Source organism: Sesamum indicum, linkage group LG5 (assembly GCF_026168435.1).
Source record: "Sesamum indicum cultivar Baizhima isolate 11 linkage group LG5, ASM2616843v1, whole genome shotgun sequence".
NCBI classification, from domain to species: domain Eukaryota; kingdom Viridiplantae; phylum Streptophyta; class Magnoliopsida; order Lamiales; family Pedaliaceae; genus Sesamum; species Sesamum indicum.
Genome location: NC_142661.1, coordinates 2,671,583 through 2,691,761, shown reverse-complemented (window position 1 = coordinate 2,691,761; position 20,179 = coordinate 2,671,583). Strand labels below are relative to the sequence as shown.

At 28.7% G+C, this 20,179-nt stretch overlaps 2 protein-coding genes across 7 annotated transcripts; both read left to right on the top strand.

Moving 5' to 3' along the window:
- Nucleotides 1-9,408: 9,408 nt before the first annotated feature.
- On the top strand, nucleotides 9,409-16,204 carry LOC105162683 (uncharacterized). 5 transcript variants are annotated; one of them, XM_088880197.1, is made up of 5 exons: nucleotides 9,409-9,558; nucleotides 11,515-11,879; nucleotides 13,373-13,602; nucleotides 14,890-15,142; nucleotides 15,808-16,204. In XM_088880197.1, exons 2-5 carry the CDS (start codon nucleotides 11,525-11,527, stop codon nucleotides 15,882-15,884), a joined length of 915 nt encoding a protein of 304 aa, XP_088736323.1. In that variant the 5' UTR covers nucleotides 9,409-9,558; nucleotides 11,515-11,524; the 3' UTR covers nucleotides 15,885-16,204. The 5 variants fall into 5 exon arrangements, with proteins under 5 accessions (XP_088736323.1, XP_011079072.2, XP_011079073.2 ...); XM_011080770.3 differs by lacking the exon at nucleotides 9,409-9,558 and having other exon boundaries at nucleotides 11,437-11,879; nucleotides 14,890-15,127; XM_011080771.3 differs by lacking the exon at nucleotides 9,409-9,558 and having other exon boundaries at nucleotides 11,438-11,879; nucleotides 14,890-15,068.
- Nucleotides 16,205-17,096: 892 nt separating this feature from the next.
- On the top strand, nucleotides 17,097-20,179 carry LOC105162684 (uncharacterized). 2 transcript variants are annotated; one of them, XM_011080772.3, is made up of 3 exons: nucleotides 17,097-17,691; nucleotides 18,619-18,851; nucleotides 19,868-20,179. In XM_011080772.3, the coding sequence occupies exons 1-3, from the start codon at nucleotides 17,328-17,330 to the stop codon at nucleotides 20,144-20,146; spliced, it is 876 nt and encodes a 291-aa protein (XP_011079074.2). In that variant the 5' UTR covers nucleotides 17,097-17,327; the 3' UTR covers nucleotides 20,147-20,179. The 2 variants fall into 2 exon arrangements, with proteins under 2 accessions (XP_011079074.2, XP_088736848.1); XM_088880722.1 differs by having other exon boundaries at nucleotides 18,616-18,851.

Here is a 20,179-nt window from a genome sequence, read left to right as displayed (position 1 = left end):
CAACTTTGTCCTCTTCAAAATTGAAAAAATAACAAATAAGTAACTTTCTAAATACCCTGAAAAGATGTGGTTCTCATACTGTGGGCAAGACCCTACAATACCGACACTTGTATATCAAAAGAGCAATATGAGTATCGGGTTGAATTACAGCAGGCTTTTCTAAAATTTATTATAATTAGAAATCACTCTCTTATTGTTTGAAAATTATAAATACTTTATAAAATTAGTTATCCTCTAACAAATACCTCTTCGTGACAGTCCATTGTATGGGATAATTGTTAGATGGCCATTAATTGCATGGAGTATTTATAATTTTTCAAACGACGACAAAGTATTTATAATTACGACATAGTTCAAGAAATCCCATTCTAATTTACTCTAAGTACTACCTTATTCTGTTTCATTATTGAGGTGTGCACTTTTGCTGTTAGATTTCTTTATTTGCATTAAACTCATCTAGATCGAATTTGATGAGAGTTTTGAAGGGTTTTTAATTATTCCCTAGTGCCTCAACGTGTTTTTGTAATGTTGGATGAGCCTGTCCAGGAATTTACTTGACAACCCCTCTCATATTTTTCGAAATTACACTAGACAGAAATTAAATACTTTAAAATTCTTCTTTTCTTGAATCATAATAAGAATCAATGGACACGATGATCATAATTATATATAGATACTTGATTTTTGAATTTTTTTAATTATCATAATGCAATATAATCTTTTTTTTTAATCAAAATAATTTACACCAAAGAGAAGCAAATTAATTTGCTAGAAATATCTATTGGAAAATATTTTGGACGCAAGGTTTGAGGCAACTTTTACAAATTCATAAAGTTTTGGGGTAAATCGGGGTATACTCTCTAGCTAAATTACTTTTGAGTATCTTCAAATTAAGTCCTCCTATTTTTAAAAATGACAAAAATAGTTTCAAATATGATTTTAACAATATAAATTGCACTCAGTCGTGTATCTACGTTCACACAGGTATTTGGATTGAGTTTAATGCAATTTAACCATGTGATATTACAAATAATTAAATTATCTCCCTATAAAAAAATAATAACAATTTACTCCCTATATTTTTTAACATGAAGCTATTTACCCCCTATCTAGGGAGGTAAATTGCGTAAATTTAAAAAATATAAGGGAGTAAATTGTTGTATTTTAAATAATACAGGAGGGTAAATTACTATTTTTTTCTTATAGGAGGATAATTTGCACATTTACAATATTACAAAGGGCTAAATTGTATTTTTTTTTATCTGAATTTAACCCGATAATTTGCATGATCTCCTCGACCGTCACATTAAAGTTAGATCAGCGGCTCACATTAAATCATCCAAATTAGCAATGTCTATATATATGCGTGGCTTAATTATTTTTAAACCCCCCTCTAAAAATTACAAATTATATTTTCTGTTAAAAAATTTCAAAATTACACTTAAATCAATTTTGAAATTTTATCGTTTGCATCTAACCCCCTTTCGTTATGGTACGAATGAAAAATGCGAAGTTAGTAAAAAAATTTATCTCTCATTTAGCATTTTCATGTGATTATTTCATACTTATAATGAAAAAAACATTTATTATCATTTTTACAAATATTTGTGGAGTCAAAAGATTACATCATTAGTATCTATATCACAAGCAATAAACAAATCTCAATCGGTGCGATTTCTTAACTAGCAAGGTTGGCTACAGTCAGATGGCTCAAATTTCAATTGGACGTGACCAAGAACATGAAAATTCACATTATTTTTTGTTTTGAATTTTGAATATAATATAATTAAAATAAACTGTTTGACTAAATCAATAATTATGCGTAAAATAATATTTCGTTTTCACAATATTTCTTGTCTCATGTTACTGAAAATTATTTATACCATTTTATTTAAGTTGGTGAGCTATATGTGTTCCTCATCATCATCAACAACATTTATTTTATTTTAGGGAAAAGTATTATTTTAGTCCGTTAAATATGCCTAATTTTAATTTTAATTCGATAACTATGTCCGCTTTTGTTTAGGTCTAGTAACTTACAAAATTGCTTACTTTTAGTCCTCTGGCAGATTTTCGAACAATTTTACCCCTATGAGTGCATATGAACTAAAACTGTCTTTCAAAAGTTGCATAGGGGTAAAATTGTCCAAAAATTTGTTAGAGGACTAAAAGTAACCAACTTCGTAAGTTACTGGACCTAAACATTAATGAACATAGTTATCGGATAAAAATTAAAATTAGGCATACTTAGCGGATTAAAATAATACTTTTTTCTTTATTTTATAGCTATTATCATTAATGTTAAAATAATCACAATTATTACATATCACGTACGTACCCATTGACATTTATTAATATATAGAGAGGTCCTAACCATTTTCAACTGTCATAACAGTTGGTTTTAACATCTTAATTACTCACCTCTCAATAATTAATTAATTAATTAACTAATATTAATAAGATCAAGAATTCACTTTCCTCGGATAATTATTCTTTCCAACTGATTTTTAATTGAAATAATCACATGAATTATCATTTTAATTTCTCATTAAAACATAAAAATAGTATTTTTTTTATATCAAGATATTTACTTTTTGCCCTATTAAAAAGTAGTAGTAATAAAACAGTAATAATAATAATAGGATAAATTACATTTTGCCATTCAAATTATACCCGTTTTTATACTTTGCAATTGAAACTTCTTTTTGTGTCAACTTACTATCTCGATTTTACGAAATTTGCACTTTGCCACATATGATCATTTTTTGTCGAAAAAACATCACATGTTGTCCATATGTGAAAAATATCAAATCACATAACCCTTAAATATCATATTTGCACTGCATCTGATGTTTTTCGATAAAAAAACTTGATTAAAAAATAATTATAAATGACAAAAAGCAAAATTTCGTAAAGTTGAGATGGTAGGTCGATATATATAAAAAAAAATAGATTTCAAAGTATAAAAACATTCATAATTCGAATGACAAAATGTAATTAACTCTAATAAATAAAAAAGTAAAAATACAAAGTATTTAATATTTTGATAAATGGGGAAAAGTTTCACATGCCTCATATTGTGGTGCACCCTAAAAGTAGGTAATCAGGGGTGATCCCATGGGAATTTATTCCCATTATCTTGATTCATTTTTCTTTTTTTGATTCTTCAAACCTTTTAACCAAAAACATTTTCTTTCGATTTTTATTAATTTTAAAGAATCAAATTTCTATAAATTTCCCCCTTAAAATTGCAGAATCAAATCATGTCTGTTTTATATATATTTATATATATATGTGTATATATATGTATGTATTTATGTTAAAACAGTTTAAAACACTTAGATAAGGTGTTTCTGAATGATGGTAAATATTGAGTATGTTTTGACTTGTCCCGTAGATAACTTGAAAATGAAAACAAACATAGTGTAAGAGTTTTAAATTTACAACTTTTTTTTTTAAATACAAAAAGAAAAAAGTCATATTTGTTGAATTTTCTAATTATGTAAATAAGTAATTGATTAATTATGAATAATTCTAATAAAAATTATATATAATTGGATTTATAGTCGACAAATTTGGATGTAATATTAGGTCAAGTACCATATTTTTCGAACATCACTTAAAAATATAGCGTGAAAAAAGGTTTGAGAATTAATAGAAGGTGATTGTGATTGCTTTTTAGGTAATCCCTTTTCTCTAAAGGAAAAATAAAAAGTGATTAAGACACTAAACAACTCATTATGATTTAATAATGTTAATTAATTATGTGGTTTTGAAGCAAGTGATCAATAATTAGAAACTATAAAGACTGTGTTTGGTTTCATATGTTTTTCAGTAATTCTCTCTTTTTTTCCACTTTGCATAAAAGACCACTCCATGAACTTAAATATACATATATTTATTATTAATTATATTTTTTTTTTAATTAATTGTGTGCCTCTCATCACTATGTAATGACAAAGTTCTTGGAATTATCAGAAAAAGGGAAAAAATTTAATCCCTAAACAAAAATCCAATGTCCTTTTTTGGGATAGTATGATTGAAACCCTAATTATAATAAAAGCAATCAAGAATTGTCCCTCTTTCTTGGCATGGTGGGAGCTTTTGCCAAAGACAAAAAATACATAAATTCTTATTCTTTGATACCCCTCCTCTCCTCCTTATCTTTATTTGAGGAATAAAGTTGATTTAAAAAGAGGGATCCCCCCAACCCCCCCCCCCCCCCCAACAAAGAAAAAAAACAAAGTTTTAGTCTACCACCTCTCACGAGGCACCTATCGCAAAGCGCACCGTGTGGCTAGTAGTCCGCTAACTACGTCCGTCAATCTTCGCACACCTCCACTCGGCACTAACGCAGCGCGCCAAAATATATCAGAGTCGGGAGGAACAAATCACAAAATCGTAAATTGCACACGCGAATTCAAAAAATCAGATTGCATTGAACTGAAAAGTGCGTATACAATGATCAACGATGCTAGAGCAAGGGGTTCGCCTTGAGGGGGGAATGAGTTCAAGAAGCTATGTAAATTAACGTCAATTCTTTTGAATCAGCAAATAATGACATTATTGTAGATAAATTCTTACTCAAATCAGATTCGGTCGAATTAAATCGATCACAGAGCAAGCTGCACATCAATCACATGACAAGTATAAATATGACACTAGCCATATGACTGGTTTATGTTCGGCTTAGCTGGGTTCGGGGCTAGAATTTCCGCACTAGCATATTAGTTCAAAATATGATTTTAGGATGCATTTGGATTGATGGATGTGGATTTGAAGAAATAAATTTGAATTAATCAATCTATGAAAAAATAAAATCTATTAATATTTAATAAAATATAATTCAAAATTAAAATATAATAATTTAAATTGATTTAAATTTAAAATTATTTAAACAAATTCAAAAAAATTATTATTAAAGAGTTGAATCTTCAATCAGGTGAAGTGTTTTTCTGGTTTCAACCCAACTGACCTTCTCTTATCTTTTGAACAGAAAGTGAAAATTACTATTTGATCCATCATCCTACTCCTTTTATACGGCTACAATTTACTTGTTGAGGACAAATCCGTAATTTTTGCTCTTTCTTGACGATTCATCCTCGATCCTTTCACAAGTGAAATTTCTTGGCTGTCCATATATATAATTATTATTAAACAACCATCCCATTTAAAAATTATTTTTTTAAAAAAAATAATTATTTAATATTAATATCTCAACACGCTACATTCACATGTAAAACTTACATGTGAAACAAATATTTCTTTTATAAATGGGTAACAATGGGATTCGAACCCAAGACCTCTTATTTAACTCGACCTCAACAATGTGCTAAACAACTACATCATCTGAAATTTAAAATTTTAGATTAAAAATAATTTAATATTAATATTTGTAAATTCTGCACGTACAACTTTCTTTCTAAAATTGGTGGCAATGGGATCAGAATCCAATATCTTTTATTTGGCCTAATTCTAAAATCATAATATAGTCTCACTTGCCTATTGGAGAACCGTTAAAGCATTAGCATCGAGACTTGACGAGACGGCTATGATTGGTACTAACTGAGCTGTGAGAGTAAGGAGTGGGGGGCTCGTGCGTACCGTTCATTCCCCACAAGGGATGGACATGTTGGATGAAGAAGATGGCTCCATACGGGATAATATGGATGCTTCGTTTTTTGAGAAATGGAGAATACCAAGGACATATCATTTTAAATAACTATATTATGTAAAAATAAATTATTAGAGATGAAAATTATTTAATATTAATATTTTGAGATATATATATATATATGTATGTATGTATGTTGGTGGAATAAAGAAATGGAGAGGGAACATGGAAGAACATGGGATACAGATATGTTTGTTTTCCAACCCTCAAATTGCAAACATTAATTAATTCATTGTTTACATATTTTTGGTCAAACGTTTGTTATAAATAGCTTTGAAAGAATATCAAAGAATCCAATGGCAATGGCAGATATATATACATCATCATTATCATCCATCATTCCCACTTCTACCTCAATCATTCACATATATATATATATAGAGAGAGAGAGAGAGAGAGAGTGTGTGTGTGTGTGAGGGAGAGAGAGAGAGTATTAATTTGTTGAGAATATTGTATGTAGAAACCATGCAAATTCTTGGAGCATGTTGGGCAGCAAGAATTGTGTATCAATTTTTGCTTTTTGTATTTTTTCTTGATTGGTTTAATATTTATATTATATTATTGGGTAAATTACAACCATTTTTTTTTAGATTTAGTATAATTACGAATATTTTTTGTTATTTGAAAAAGTATAAATACTTTCTTGATGTTCGATGAAATTATATAATCTTGGGATGGAAGTATGAAATTGTCAATTTTGCTCTTACTGTATTTTTTTTATTTTTTTTAAAAATTAAATATTTATAAAAAAATTGAATGCGGTGGATGAAAAAAATTTTATAAAAAAAAATTATCCACTTGGTCCATGAAAAAATCAAAAAAAGATTTACAGATGAAAATTATAATTCTGAATTCACAATAGCATTTTGGTCAGTTCACCATAAAAATAGATAGAAACCTAATGGATTAGCCTAATTGTTGGATGACCATTAAAATCAGAGAGTATTAATAAATTTTCAAACAACAAAAAATATTTATAATTATGCCAAATTTTAAGAAAGGTGATTGTAATTCACCTTATATTATTATTACATGCACATAATAATTGGTAGCATGAAAAATTCCATAAACCAGACATTTGATGTTGATGGGCTTAAATGCATTTTTAGTGTTGTAATTTAAGTTATTTAGCATTTTATTATTTAATTTTTTAATATAGTATTTTGGTCCTTCATATTGAAAATTATGAATTGATTCTCAAAATACTCGTAAAATCGCTAGAGAATCAAAATAATATTTAAGCGATTTCTGTGATATTTAAATGATTTGATTTTGAGAAATTAAGAGAGAATAATATAATTTAGTCATTTGGGCATTTGTCTTATGGACATAGGTCATAAGACCGAACCATGTAAATTTTTGTTTTATGTTTCTCTCTTATCTAAAATTCTACCACTACATTTTTTCAATTTTTTCGCTATTTTAGTTTTTTTTTTTTACTGGAGTTCACCTTTTTAGAATAGCATTTTTGTCTTTCATCTTTTTAATTTTTGCGATTTCAGTCATTTTCTTCACCGGGGTTCACCATTTTCACCGTTGGGGATTATCTCTGGTGAAAAAGGGACTAAAATCGTAAACTCTAAAAAAAAGGAACCAAAATGCTACTCTATTAAGTTAAAGGAAGAAAATAATAAATAATATATTACATGACAAAAAATGCAATTAAGCCAATGTCGATGAGATTCTTCATGCATTATATATAATAGGGATAATTGCTTTTACATCCCTTGACCTATAGTTTGCTTATATAAATAATTTATATCTTTTAGATAATTATACATACACCCACTAAATGTTAATATCACTTACACAAACCACCCCTTATTTTTTTGAAAAATTACGAACAGACCCCTTAAAAATGTTAGCATCATTACACAAACGATCCCTATTTTTTTACTGCCAGTGGTAATTTATGCAATTATGTAAAAGACAAAAGTGGTTTGCATAAACAAACTATAGAACATGAGCGTAAATCCCATAATATATAATATATATATATATATATATATATATATATATTCTCTAATTGATCATTTTCGACGTTCAAATTAAATGATATTTGGAACTCCTCATTTTTTTAAAAAAAAAAATTAAATTTTTGATGAGTCACAATTTTGAATATGACCAGTTCTTAAATTAATTATTTTATGATAGTGTTACTGTCATATTTAATTTGTTTGAAATGATTGGACCAAAATAAAATTAAATCGAACTGATTCGTTCACAAATAGATTGAGCAAAGTTCAGGTCATGTGGACCTAATTACTAAATATGAGTTGTTTTAGGATAATAATGAAAATTATAATAAATCAATATTATTAATTATTATTAAATAAAATTAAAGCAAAAATTTAAATTTTACAACGATTAATAAATATTTGTCATGTTTTTTAGCCATAGCCAAAATATCTGTCATGGTTTTGACCATGTCTAATTTTTTGTCCACGCCTACAGAAATGAAGGTTAATGGTCATTGCGAAGCTGTGGTTGATTTGTATTTGCTACGATTTTCTTCTTTAGTTATAGTAACTAGCCATAACGAAAAATCATATTTTTTCTAGTGGTAACTATATATTATTTTATAAATGATATAATTATTTATACTTAAAAAAAAAAAATTATTAATCATATATATCATATGATCCGCCAAAAATTGGAAAATAATTTATTTTTTAATTTATAACGATAAATAAATTATAATAATTTTTTTGTGTTTGTGAGCTTGCGAGCTCATACCTATTTTTTTATTTTTTATTTATAAATATTATTTAAGTAATATATTTAATATTATATTAAGTTTATACTCAAAATTCACCAAATACTAAAATTATTAGCCAATATATAACTTATTTTAATTTTATATAATGATAAAATACAATATTTATTTATTTATAATGTTTAAAAACACACTTAAGCAACAATTTAGTAAGTTTTCATACTTTTTTGTAAATAAATATTTAAATTCACCATAAATTAGAATTATTAGTTAATATCTTATATTTTAGTTTTAGATGATATTAAATATGGTATTTTAATTTATATGATCTAAAATCAATAATTTAGTATATTTTATAATTTGTTCATAAATAAATATGTATATTATTAATACATATGAATTTTATCATTATAATTTCAGTCCATCACAACAACAAGCATTTATTCACTGTATATTAGAAGTATTAATCCATATCTCATATTTTACTTTTAAATTATATTTAAATATGGTATTTTAGTTTATATCATTTTTAAAATAAATTTAATCAATAATTTAGTACATTTTAATATTTTTTCGCAAAGAAATATTTAACATAACATATGAATTTTAACGTTATAATTTCAAAATCCACTAAAATAAAATGTTGTGTTTAAAATTCACCATTAATTAGAATTGTTAGTCGATATGTCATACTTTAATTTTAAATGATATTAATATATAGTATTTTGCTTCGTATTATGTAAAAATAAGTTTAATCAATAATTCAGTACATTTGGTAATTTTTTTTGTAAATAGATATTTAATATAATATATATGAATTTTATTATTATATTTAATATCCGCTATAACAAAATACATTTGTTATTAGTTATCTTAATACTATATTTATTAAATGTATATAAATAAATATATTACTAATCTCTATATTTATAAATAAATAAATAAATCAACTAATTCATTAAAATTAAAATTAGAAATAAAGAAAAAGCTGAAAATGTAGTAAATATCATTACTGAGAATTGCCTATTAGAAGTGAGAACTCAATCTCTCTCTGATTCTCTCAGTCGCGCGAACTGAAGGAAAAATTGCACAGCTCCAGAACTCTGGCTCCACGTCCACGAATCCATCGCCACACGCCACTCCTTCGCTCCTACTCCCCCATTAACAGGTGATTTTTATTTTTTGTAAATTTCTTTCAGTTTGTAGAAGAAACTTTGCCAGCAATTTTTGCGTTCAAGGTGTTTGATGAAATGCCTGATTGAATTTTTGTTGACTTTGTTTGGTTGTGTTTGGACTTTAGTTAGATTTTCGTTATTGTTGTTGTGAGTATTTATGTTTTTTACACAATTCTTTTAATTTAGAAATGATCTTTTGACTCGAGCTCGACTCATTTGCACTTCTACCCACCGTGGCCGGTCCTCACTACGTTAAGTTTGGACCCGGACAAAGAAAAAGAAAAAAAAAAAGACACGGGCATTTTAGTTTTTTATATAACTAATTAATTTTAATTTATTATTAATTATCAACATCGAATATTTACAATTATATTAAAATTATTATTAATTAAAATATATTAATACTCCCATATTAATAGAGTTTAAATACATAACAAAATAAATTTATAATTATGGAGTCTCTACTTTTATTAGTTAACTATATTTTCTCCAAATATGAAACTAAATACTCTAGATCTTTTATCTTCTTTTGTGAGTGATAATGTAATCATGTAAGGCTAATAATTCTCAACTATTATTTTCAAAATATTATAAATATAAAAAATATTATAATAAAATTTCTCGTATATTCTTTCTAAAAATGTACACGAAGTTGTCACTAAATACAATTAGTCACTCATATATAGCGACGATCTAGTGACAATAAATAATAGTTGTCACTAATTGTATTTAGTGATAACTTTATACACATTCTTTGTCACTAATAATTATATTGCAACAAGATAAAAATTATTATAATTTAATATATGTTATTAATGATACTTTTAAATATATCACTTGATAGTTTGTCACTAATATCATATTTTCTTGTAGTTAAAAAGTGTTAATTACGTCGACTCGGTCTATTTATACAAATTATTTTTATTTTTTACAAAAAATTATACACGCAGCATCAGAAACGTAAACATCAATTACTTTTACAAAATACATTAGAAGCATTAGGAATTATTTTTGTAATTATATAAAAGATAGAGGTAATTTTTCTAAATATATCATAAACTAAGAGCGTAAATATGATCATTCCAAAAATAAAAAATAGAATTCCTCAAAAAAAAAGAAAAAGAAAAAGATGTTCATCAGCTTTTCCATTAATTGATTTTGACAAGAATATCCCTGTCATTTCTTCCTACAAAGTACCTTCTCAACCTTTTCAAAAATGGCCTTCCGAACAATTCATGAATATATAAAGAGATAATTACACCGCCGTATTTTATAATTTGGTGAAAATACATATAAATTTAATGTGATATAAAAAATTACATCTTTATTTATTAGTTAAAATTTCAAATTTATTGATATTAATAAAAGGATTAAACGAAAATTTATATTAATTCTCAATGATTTGTTACTAACTTATTGCAATCAAATAAATTTTTTTAACCAAAATATTTATATAATAAAGATATGCATCGTCACATATATTAGCGTGTAAAGATAAACTAGGATAATTTGATAAAAAAAAATTATTTGACATGTAATAAGTTAGTATTAAATTAATTAAGAGCAAATATAGATTCTCATTCGATTTTTTGACTAATATAAATTCGGTAAATTTTAAAAAATTTATTTGTTGGAGAAAAATAAATGTTAAGAATATTAGATGTGATTTTTCAAATTAGATGAATTTTATGTATAATTATACTAAATGTGGTGGAAGGACAATGTAATTGTTCTAAATTGAACTCGGCTCGATGAAATTTGAGCCATATTAATATATAATTTAGAAAAAATGAGTAATCACAAAGCAATTATATATAGTTTGTTTGGTTGGTTCAAATTTGATAGTACAAAAAATTTCCATATATATATATATATATAAATTTCAAGAATTTAAGGAGGATCTTGCACGATTCAACTTCACTCGGACACTCACTCACACTCGCTCACAGTAGAACGGATATGCGGGAGAGCAGGGGGCAAGTGGCTAGCAGCTTGGAGCCGTGGCTCGAGCTGAAAAACAAAATCGTCATGGTGACCGGCGCGTCATCCGGGCTGGGCCGAGAGTTTTGCTTAGACTTAGCCGAAGCCGGATGCAAAGTCGTAGCCGCAGCTCGACGAGTCGATCGCTTACGATTACTCTGCGATGAAATTAACAACGGGATCGGTTCTAACAAGCCGGGCCCTGATCGAGCTAGAGCCGTGGCTGTGGAGCTTGACGTCAACGCAAGTGGACCGATCATTAACGCTGCCGTGGAGAAAGCTTGGGGTGCTTTTGGGAGAATCGATGCTTTGATCAACAATGCTGGTGTGAGAGGTAAAACCAAATTCTTACTTCAATAAAAGTAATATCTGATTTTTGTTTTTATTTTCTAGGGTTTTTTTTTTCTGTGATTATGAGGAAATTCTGGGAAATGCCTGCACTATTGAGTTATTTCCTGATGGAACATTTACGAATTTAATTGGGGTTAAATATATTTTAATGTAAATTACACTTTGCCCTTTGAACTATACGCAATGTAACAAGTGCCCCATAAATTAACAAATATAACGCCTTGCCTCCTATAATTAAATTTTTAAACATACTACCCTTATATTATATATATACATATATATATACATATATTTAGCTCAAATCATTTTTTTTTAGTAATTTTGCATTTTAAGTTTAATTAATTTTTTTGATTGAAAAAATATCTATATAATTAGTGAGTTGAATTTTATTTTTTTTCTACAAACTCAAAGTTAACTAATGAATGAGTATAATAAATACATAAAAATATTTTATTAATTTAGTAATAAAATTGAGTTATTAATTATTTATTATTTTATATAAAAATGAATAATTACATATCGATTTTTTTAACATATTTTCTTTAAAAATTATTATAAAATATTTTTAATCTTTTTTTTTCTAAAAATGTTTAACTTTTGGTTAAGCATATATATATATTTGTCAATTTCTTTAAGAAGCATATATTAGTTGTTGGTTATATTACATCTATTGTGTATCTACTATATATATATATATATACTCCATCTTTAATATAAATTCTTCACTTATTAAAAAAAATAATTAAAAAATAATTGGTAATGATTTAATGTTCAAAATACTAAAATATATTGAAAATAATATAATTGTTCAAGGCGTGAGGGACATTTTTGTCCAACCACGGGGGTAAGTATTACATTTGTTGGTTTAAGGAAGTAAATGGTACATGACGAATAGTTCAAGGGGGCAAAGTGTGTTTTACTCTATATTTTACGCAATCCTCAACCATACATACTTCTGTGAATTGATATGTATGCCCGTGCAACGAATTCGACGTGTGTGCACATTTAATTTTGGATCTTTTGCAGTTTAGCTAGAGCTATTTGTACTTTGATGCTGACCGTGGTTTGATAGCTTGTTTGGTTGGGGCGAAAATCGAAATGTATAAGAACAGTGGAGTGAAAGCAGGTTCCTAGGAACAATTTTTGTGTTTGATTTGAAAGGTTAGGTGGAGGGAAGTACAAATAGGATGTAATGAAATTAATTCGTTATGAGTGATTTAAAATTATTCTACAGTAGTTTAATTTTTATGTAGCACAAAATTGGTGAAATATGAAAGTTAATCTTTTGTTCCACTTTATGTTTGATATATCTAACAAATATATGTATTTCATATTTACATCCCTTTGTATAATATGAAACAGTTTGAAGGAAAAGAGTTTTACTTGCCTATATAAAGCGAATTTGAAATTCCATTCCCCTTTCTTCTCATTGAACCAAACAAAGGTTAAGACTATAGCTTTGATGTTTTGTTATAGGTAGTGTGCACAGTCCATTGGATTTGTCGGAAGACGAATGGAATGATATCATTAGAACAAACCTAACCGGAACCTGGTTGGTCTCCAAGTACGTTTGTTCGCGCATGCGTTATGCTCAACAGGGTGGATCTGTCATCAACATTTCCTCGACTGCAGGTCTTAATCGTGGGCAACTACCCGGAAGCCTTGTTTATGCCGCTTCAAAAGCAGCTGTTAACACCATAACAAAGGTATTTCTTTTATTAAAGTAAAAAAGATTGCCCTTTGTTGGTTAATGCTTTCTTTTTACTGTACGAAGTGATTTAGAATACCATTTGCTGGTAACTTTCCATCCTTGAGCATCATAAGTCATACAAACAATGCTTCGTCTGTCAAAGGTACCTGAAGAATGCTCAAGCCTCTTCAAAACATCTTATAAGGTGTGTGACAACTTATAAGCTCTATAAAAACGGTTTGGTAAAATTTTTCTCTAAAGAGCTTATAAGATCTCAAAATAAAATGTTTAGGTTCTTCTAAACTCTTTAAACAGAGTATGCTCAACCCACTTTTTATTGTTTTATATAATTAAGCTCTTTGATCATTAGACAAAAACACTCTCCCATTTTGTTAGTATTTCACTTTTATCCTTCATATAATTGCACCCCCCCCCCGAAAAAAAAAGAAGGAAAAAGACTATCTATTTATATGATTTTGAATTATAATAGTTTGAAATATTTTTTGGCCATTATTATGATACAGTGTATTATGTCAAATACTCTTAACATTTGTAGCTTTGACATCTTGTTTAACCAAACTCTTTAATAGCTTATTCTTAAAAAATAAGATTCAATATCTTTAAACTCTTAAAACATCTTATAAGATGTATCAAACAAGCTTAGCCAAACACCCTCTAAATCTTTGAGACTTGTGAGCATGTTTATGCTTTGGATTTCACCTTCGGGTTAAATGCTGCACTGCTCATGTGTCGTGGAATAAGTGTTATCTATTTTATACATAAGAGATAATGCATTACACACTTTATGCAAATTCACATTTGCTTCCTGTTCCTGCAAGTGTCTAGTGTGGTCTTCCAGCGAATTACATTATGAGAATATTACAAGAATACCCCCTCAATTATGATCAAATTACACAAATCATCCCTACTGTTGAATAACCACACTGTCTCCCACTAACACCCCCTGTTAGTGATGTTTTTACAGCACTAAGGTGGTGCACTGTAATGAAATTTTCACTGATGTCGTTTGTTGTATAATGCAAAAATGGTTAACAGGGATTGTCGGTATGGTTGTTCAATCAATAAAGGTGGTCCATGTAATTTGACCACAGTTAAGAAGATGTAAATGTAACTAAAATTTGCGAATATGCTGAGAATCACTCGTATTCTTGTTGATTGCTTCCAAACCAACATTTCCTACTTTTCTATTTTACCATCTGAATCTATCATGTTATGTTTCTGTTTCTACTTCGGATGTCAAATGTTTATTTTGTTTATATTTTCATGATCACATTGCACAAAGGGGATGGCTCTGGAACTCGGGATGTATAAGATAAGAGTGAATTCCATATCTCCTGGAATTTTCAAGTCTGAGATAACACAGGGTCTCCTGCAAAAAGATTGGCTCAAAACTGTGGCTTTCAAAACGATCCCTCTACGAACTCATGGCACCACGGATCCGGCACTCACATCCCTCGTCAGGTACTTGGTCCATGATTGTTCGGAATATGTGACGGGCAACGTTTTTATTGTTGAAGCAGGTGCTACTTTACCTGGTATCCCCATTTTTTCCTCTCTGTAGATGTCTATGTCGTGAAGTCCGATTTAATCAATAAGTAGGAAAATGAATATTATGATTCTTTCATGCATATAATGTGTAAAGTTAAATTCTGAGTAGGAATTTCATTTTATTATATAGGATAAATTACAATAGGCTCTTCTGACATTGGTTTGTTATAATTACAAATACCCTCTACAATCGGCTGTCACGAGGAGTATTTGTTAGACGGCCTTTAATTATAGGGCATGTTTATAATTATTAAAATAATGAGAAAGTATTTATAATTATGATAAATTTCAAAAGACCCGTCTTGCCCTTGTAGCCTTTTCAAAATTCAAATTTAAGTAAATGTTATCCATTAAAAGTTAATCATGCTTTACCAACATGTTCTAACCTAATGTGGTTGCTGTTAAAGATGAGGTTCTATAAATAAATTTGAATTCTACCAATCGTATGGGTACTCATCTCACATTATGTTAATCATTCTTCTGGTCCAACATTAAGAGTTTCATTAATTAACCTTCAAAATTTCTATTTAGAACAACGTCTCGTGGGATTTGCCCTTTCCACTCGCACTGATATCCTCTTTTTTCTCTTTTCATTATTCTCCTTTTATGTATCCCAACTGGACAAGGTTAAATTTCTAATTATTTTTCACAGACGACGCCAGAATGATGGACTTGGTCACGCGTGGTATGCTTCTGGTTGTGCTGTCAGGCTCAAGTGGGACAACTTGAAGGAAATAAGTTGAAAATTTGCACAAATAATGGAAACATTGTAACGATCAAGTTTAGGTATATGGGATATTCATAAATGAAAGGCTTTTATACATCCCCTCCAACTTACGACAGTCACTTGGGTCTTCTTAGGATTGTGCCACATGTCAGCCATCCACGTTTTTTTCCTGGGATCTAGTCAATCCTGGGCTTAGGGTGGCGGATTATTGGGCTATGATAGGGAATAGGGTAGCCCAGCCCACTTTATTTATATCACTAACATCAGATTTAAATGTAAAATGTTAATTGTTTGAGTGTACTATAAATTCATTTATTTGAAAGATTCCGTCTTGGATACTTTCTCTAATTACCATTTAAAATCTCATTAATTACTCCCCACAGTTTCTACTTCTCGGAAATCTTTTTGGCAACATTACATTTCCCTTTCGTGAGGTTTATTTTAATTACACGTAAATTTTTTATAATTTAAAAATTTATATTTAATATTCTTAAGGATTGCTTCCGTTTAAAAAATAATTTTATTATTAGTCAAATTTCACTAAATTTGTTGATATTAATAAAGAAGTTGAAAAAGAGTTCTATACTTATCCACGATTGACTTATTGCTAACTTATAGCAGGTCAAATAAATCTTTGTATGATTAAATTATTCTCATACGTTTTTATATGTTAATGCATGTAGGGATGTATATCTTCACCATTATAAAGACAGTTTAGTTCGAAAAGAATTATTTAACCTGCAATAAGTCAACTTTAAGTCAATTAAGGGTAAATATCAATTTTCATTCAATTTTGTATTAATATTAGCAAATTCAGTGAACGTTGACTAACAGACAGACTTATTTGATAGACGGAAGCGAATTTCGGAAATGCTAGACTTTAGGGGAGGAGTGTGTATCCCAATTTTTTATATAGGTGAGGTTTGGTCGGGTTCGAATACAAGTGTAATATATTCATCGTGTAATTAATATATAGTTCAGAGAAATTAATCAACCACATGACAAGTATCACACTTGTTGTGTAATTGCTTTAATTCAATCAAATTTGATTTGGATAAGAAGTTTTTCCTACTTCATATGGCATCCGAAAGATTAAATTTCCTCATTTGTATTGGCAGTATTAATTGAAAATATTTCAAAAACTTATATTTAAACAACACCTACCGTTGTAGTAAAAAGACAACACTTACTATACAGTAAAATAGCATCTCAAGCATTGATTAATAATTTATATCAATTTTAATAAATTGATAAGTACATTCATCTAATCCATAAACTCACATTACATCAAACTACTTGCGTCGTGGACATTCATTCCACCATCATTTATAGGATTAAATATGAAATGATCCTAAATCGTGGGACTAGTTTGCAATTTTGCCACCATCTGTATATATCATCTTCCCTATGTAAGTGAATTAAGAGGGAACAGCTTTACCTTGAGAATGGAGAGTAGAAGCCAAGTGGCTGCCCAACTGGAGCCGTGGCTTCGGATCGAGAACAAGGTGGTGTTGGTGACCGGCGCCTCGTCGGGGTTGGGTCGAGAGTTCTGTTTGGACTTGGCTAAAGCCGGTTGCTGCATTGTAGCCGCGGCACGTAGAAAGGACCGGCTGCAAACACTCTGTGAGGAGATAAACAGTTGGGTCGACGGCCCCTCGAGCTCGATGGGGCCGAGCCAAGACCAACCAAGAGCCGTGGCAGTGGAGCTCGACGTCACTGCGGTTGGCGCCGCTATCGAGGCCTGTGTGCAGAAGGCTTGGGCTGCGTTTGGAAGAATTGATGCTTTGATCAACAATGCTGGTATTAGAGGTATTTTTATAAATTAAAATACTAATATAAAATAACTTAAGCTATTTAATATATGTAAAAGTAATTATAAATATGTTTGGTCTTTTAATATTTTATAACTAATTAATTATTTCTTGATAGTATTATTTTATTATATTTAAAAAAGTATGTAAATAGTATTACAATATGTAAAAGTTATAAGGGTAAATTACAGTAATTTATTTCGAGATCTGATATAATTATAAATACCTTCTTATTATTGATTTTAACGTCCGTTTAACAATAAGTCCAATTTGTAGTCGCTTAATTGAAAATGACCTTTTGGATTATGAATTGTAATTTTTAAAATTTTTTGAAGACATTTCTTATGCACTGACATTGTATATGGATTATTTACCTTACTCACCATTAAATTTTGAATTTTTTATATATTGTTTCAAATATTTTTTTTGGGGAAAAAAAAGTTCATCAAAAGCAAAATAGTAATTCATATATCACCGTCTGGCTACATAATTATTTTTCATTTGAGAAAAATATTTATAATTTTTTAAATAATAAAATAATATTTATAATTATATTAAATTTTTAGGGAAAACAACTTTGATTTACCCAAATAATAATTCCAATGAAATCTTGATATGTCTTATTTAAGTTATGCAAATCCACTCCAACCCCAACGCGTACCTATCAACACACACTTATTTATCTCTATTTTTTTTTTTTCTATCTCTAAAACACAAAACAAAACAATCAAATCACAAATCCAAACACTATGTGAATATTGTAGATAAATTAGTTAGTATTATTATTTAAATTTTTTTCTATATTTAATAATTAATTTATTAATATGAAAAAAATGTAATTTTTGGGGTACCTTAAGACATGGAGCTAACTAGTACTTATTATCCAACAAATTTTGTCTTCTCTTTTGCACATAATAACAAGTAGGGCAGGCGAGATCATCAATAGAGCTATCTGAAGACGAATGGGAGCAAGTGGTGCAAACAAACCTGACGGGGTCATGGTTCGTGGCAAAATCCGTCGCTAGACGGATGCGCGAGGCCGGCAATCGGGGAGGCTCAATCATCAACATCTCATCAGTTTCCGGCCTAAATCGAACACAATATCGTGACGGCATCGCCTACAGTTCCTCAAAAGCTGGCCTCGATGCCATGACTAAGGTATATTAATTATAATATTCTAATCCAAACTTCAATCTTGTCCGATCGAATCAATCTCCTAATTACTATATATATGGGTGAATAACAATTTATTCTTCTATAATATTGAAAATGAATACGTTAATTCTGTATGAAAAAATATAGCAATTTACCCCCTATACTTTTTAAAATGAAGCAATTTACCTCTTAACATAGGGAGGTAAAATTGCTTCATTTTAAAAATCATAGAGGGATAACTTATTGTATTTTAAAAAATATAGGAAGATAAATCACTATTTAGTTTTTCATAAAGGGGTAATTTGCTCATTTTACGATATCATAAGGGGGTTGCTTGCATTTTTCCCCTATATATATATATATATATATATGCTTGTCCTGAATAATTTTATTGGGAAGAATTCTAATATTAAATTAAAAGGACAAATTGCATTTCAACCCCTCAAAATATTAAGTACAAAATTTATTTTTCTAAAGAACAAAATCTCATTTTTGATATTTTGGAGAGTTTAAGGTAAAAATTTAAAGATCTAAATTCCACCCCATGATTCAATCCCTTTTCTATGAGGATCATAAGATAGATCAGTTACTTTTTGGTTATATTATAGATTTATTTTAAATACGTATTTATTATATATATATTAAAAAAAATTGTAAATCATAAGCTTATATTTATCTATTCAAATATCACTAATCATTTGGATTATTGATGCTGGATTCACTTACTTGAAAATAAATGTCTTTATTCAATTTCTTTCTCTTTTAAGATTAATCTTCGTAGGTTTTTGTTTTCTTACCATGATAGGATAATGTATGTACAACTCAAAACAATTAAATCATCCTTCAAGTATATATAGTTAAAGTGCTCGTGTATGTATAAAATATAATATTGAATCAAATTCTGTATACATAGATATCTGGAGATCGCCTCCTATAAATCTAGAGTATGTCAACATTTGGACATTAAAAATGTATTCGATGACATAATGACATTAACTTAGTTATGATGTATTTAACAGATTATGGCATTGGATTTGGGAGAGTTCAAGATCAGGGTCAACTCAATAGCACCGGGATTGTTTAAATCTGAGATAACAGAAGGACTTGTTCAGAAAAATTGGTTGAAAAATGTGGCAAAGAGAACTGTCCCGTTAGGAACTTTTGGAACATCGGATCCAGGATTGACATCACTTGTTCGTTACTTAGTTCACGACTCTTCTAGTTATATTTCAGGCAACATTTTCATTGTCGACTCAGGCTATAGTCTTCCAGGCGTTCCAATTTTTTCTTCACTTTGATGTTTTATTTATTTATTTATTTTTTTTGCAAAA